Genomic DNA, 942 nt, shown 5'->3' on the forward strand with positions numbered 1-942 from the left:
GACCAAAACCCCCTTTTTGGGACAAAAAAGGGCACTGTGTGAAGAGCCACAAGCAGCTGAGCCTTTAAGCCACCGTCCCAGAGGTGGAGACACCAGGCAGAGGCAAAAGGGATCCTTATGGTCACTGCTGGAGCTACCACTGGGGATGTGAGGAGACGCCTGGGATGCTGAAAAGCAGCTCCTGGTGCTCCTGTGGCGATTTAAGCCAGTCCCAGGCCCTCAATGGTTATTTACACGGGATAAACTGCCAGTAAGGGGAGGCAGGAGCTCACCGCCCAACTGCAAAGGACAGGGCGCAGCTCACGGGACAGGGAGTCTGTGCCAGGCAGGGAAACACCAGGCGTTCCCCTGACATCCCCCTCGGATGAAATGAAGGGCCAGAGGGGCCCTCACCGAGGGGAGCACAAGGGCAGAGCCGCAGGTCAGGGACACCCCCGTCCCAGCGGGGCCCAACGCCTGCACGAAGGGCCAGGCCGGGCTGCGTCCCCCTGGGGTGCAGCGGGACAGGGACAGGGGCATCTCGCTGGGCTGGGAACCGGCCACTTCCACCTCAGGATGGGGCCTGGAGCCTCCCCTCGGCGCTGGTCACCTCAGGACGGGGCCTGGGGCCCCATCTCGGCCCCGGTCACCTCAGGATGGGGCCCGGGGCCTCCCCACTGTCCCGGTCACCTCAGGACGAGGCCTGAGATCCCCCCTCAGGCCCAGTCACCTCAGGACGGGGCCTGGGGCCTCCCCTCGGCGGTGGTCACCTCAGGACGGGGCCTGAGGCCCCATCTCGGCCCCGGTGACCTCAGGATGGGGCCTGAGGCCCCCTCTCGGCGCCGGTCACCTCACGCCCAGGCCCCGGTTCACCCCAACAGCAAGCCCGAAGCCTTCCCCTCCCCCCCCAACCTGACCCCTGAGCTGACGTCACTGCCGTGGGGTCGCCGTGACGTCGCGCCC

General features: G+C 67.1%; 1 protein-coding gene across 1 annotated transcript in view; it reads right to left on the reverse strand.

Moving 5' to 3' along the window:
• Positions 1-230: 230 nt before the first annotated feature.
• Positions 231-942, reverse strand: part of TIA1 (TIA1 cytotoxic granule-associated RNA binding protein) — a 23039-nt gene continuing 22327 nt past the window's right edge. The window contains exon 13 of the mRNA XM_009889097.1: positions 231-279. Within this exon, the coding sequence (XP_009887399.1) occupies positions 231-279 (49 nt within the window). The remainder of the gene's footprint in view (positions 280-942) is intronic.

This window comes from Charadrius vociferus, unplaced genomic scaffold, assembly GCF_000708025.1.
Source record: "Charadrius vociferus isolate BGI_N301 unplaced genomic scaffold, ASM70802v2 scaffold2157, whole genome shotgun sequence".
NCBI classification, from domain to species: Eukaryota; Metazoa; Chordata; class Aves; order Charadriiformes; family Charadriidae; genus Charadrius; species Charadrius vociferus.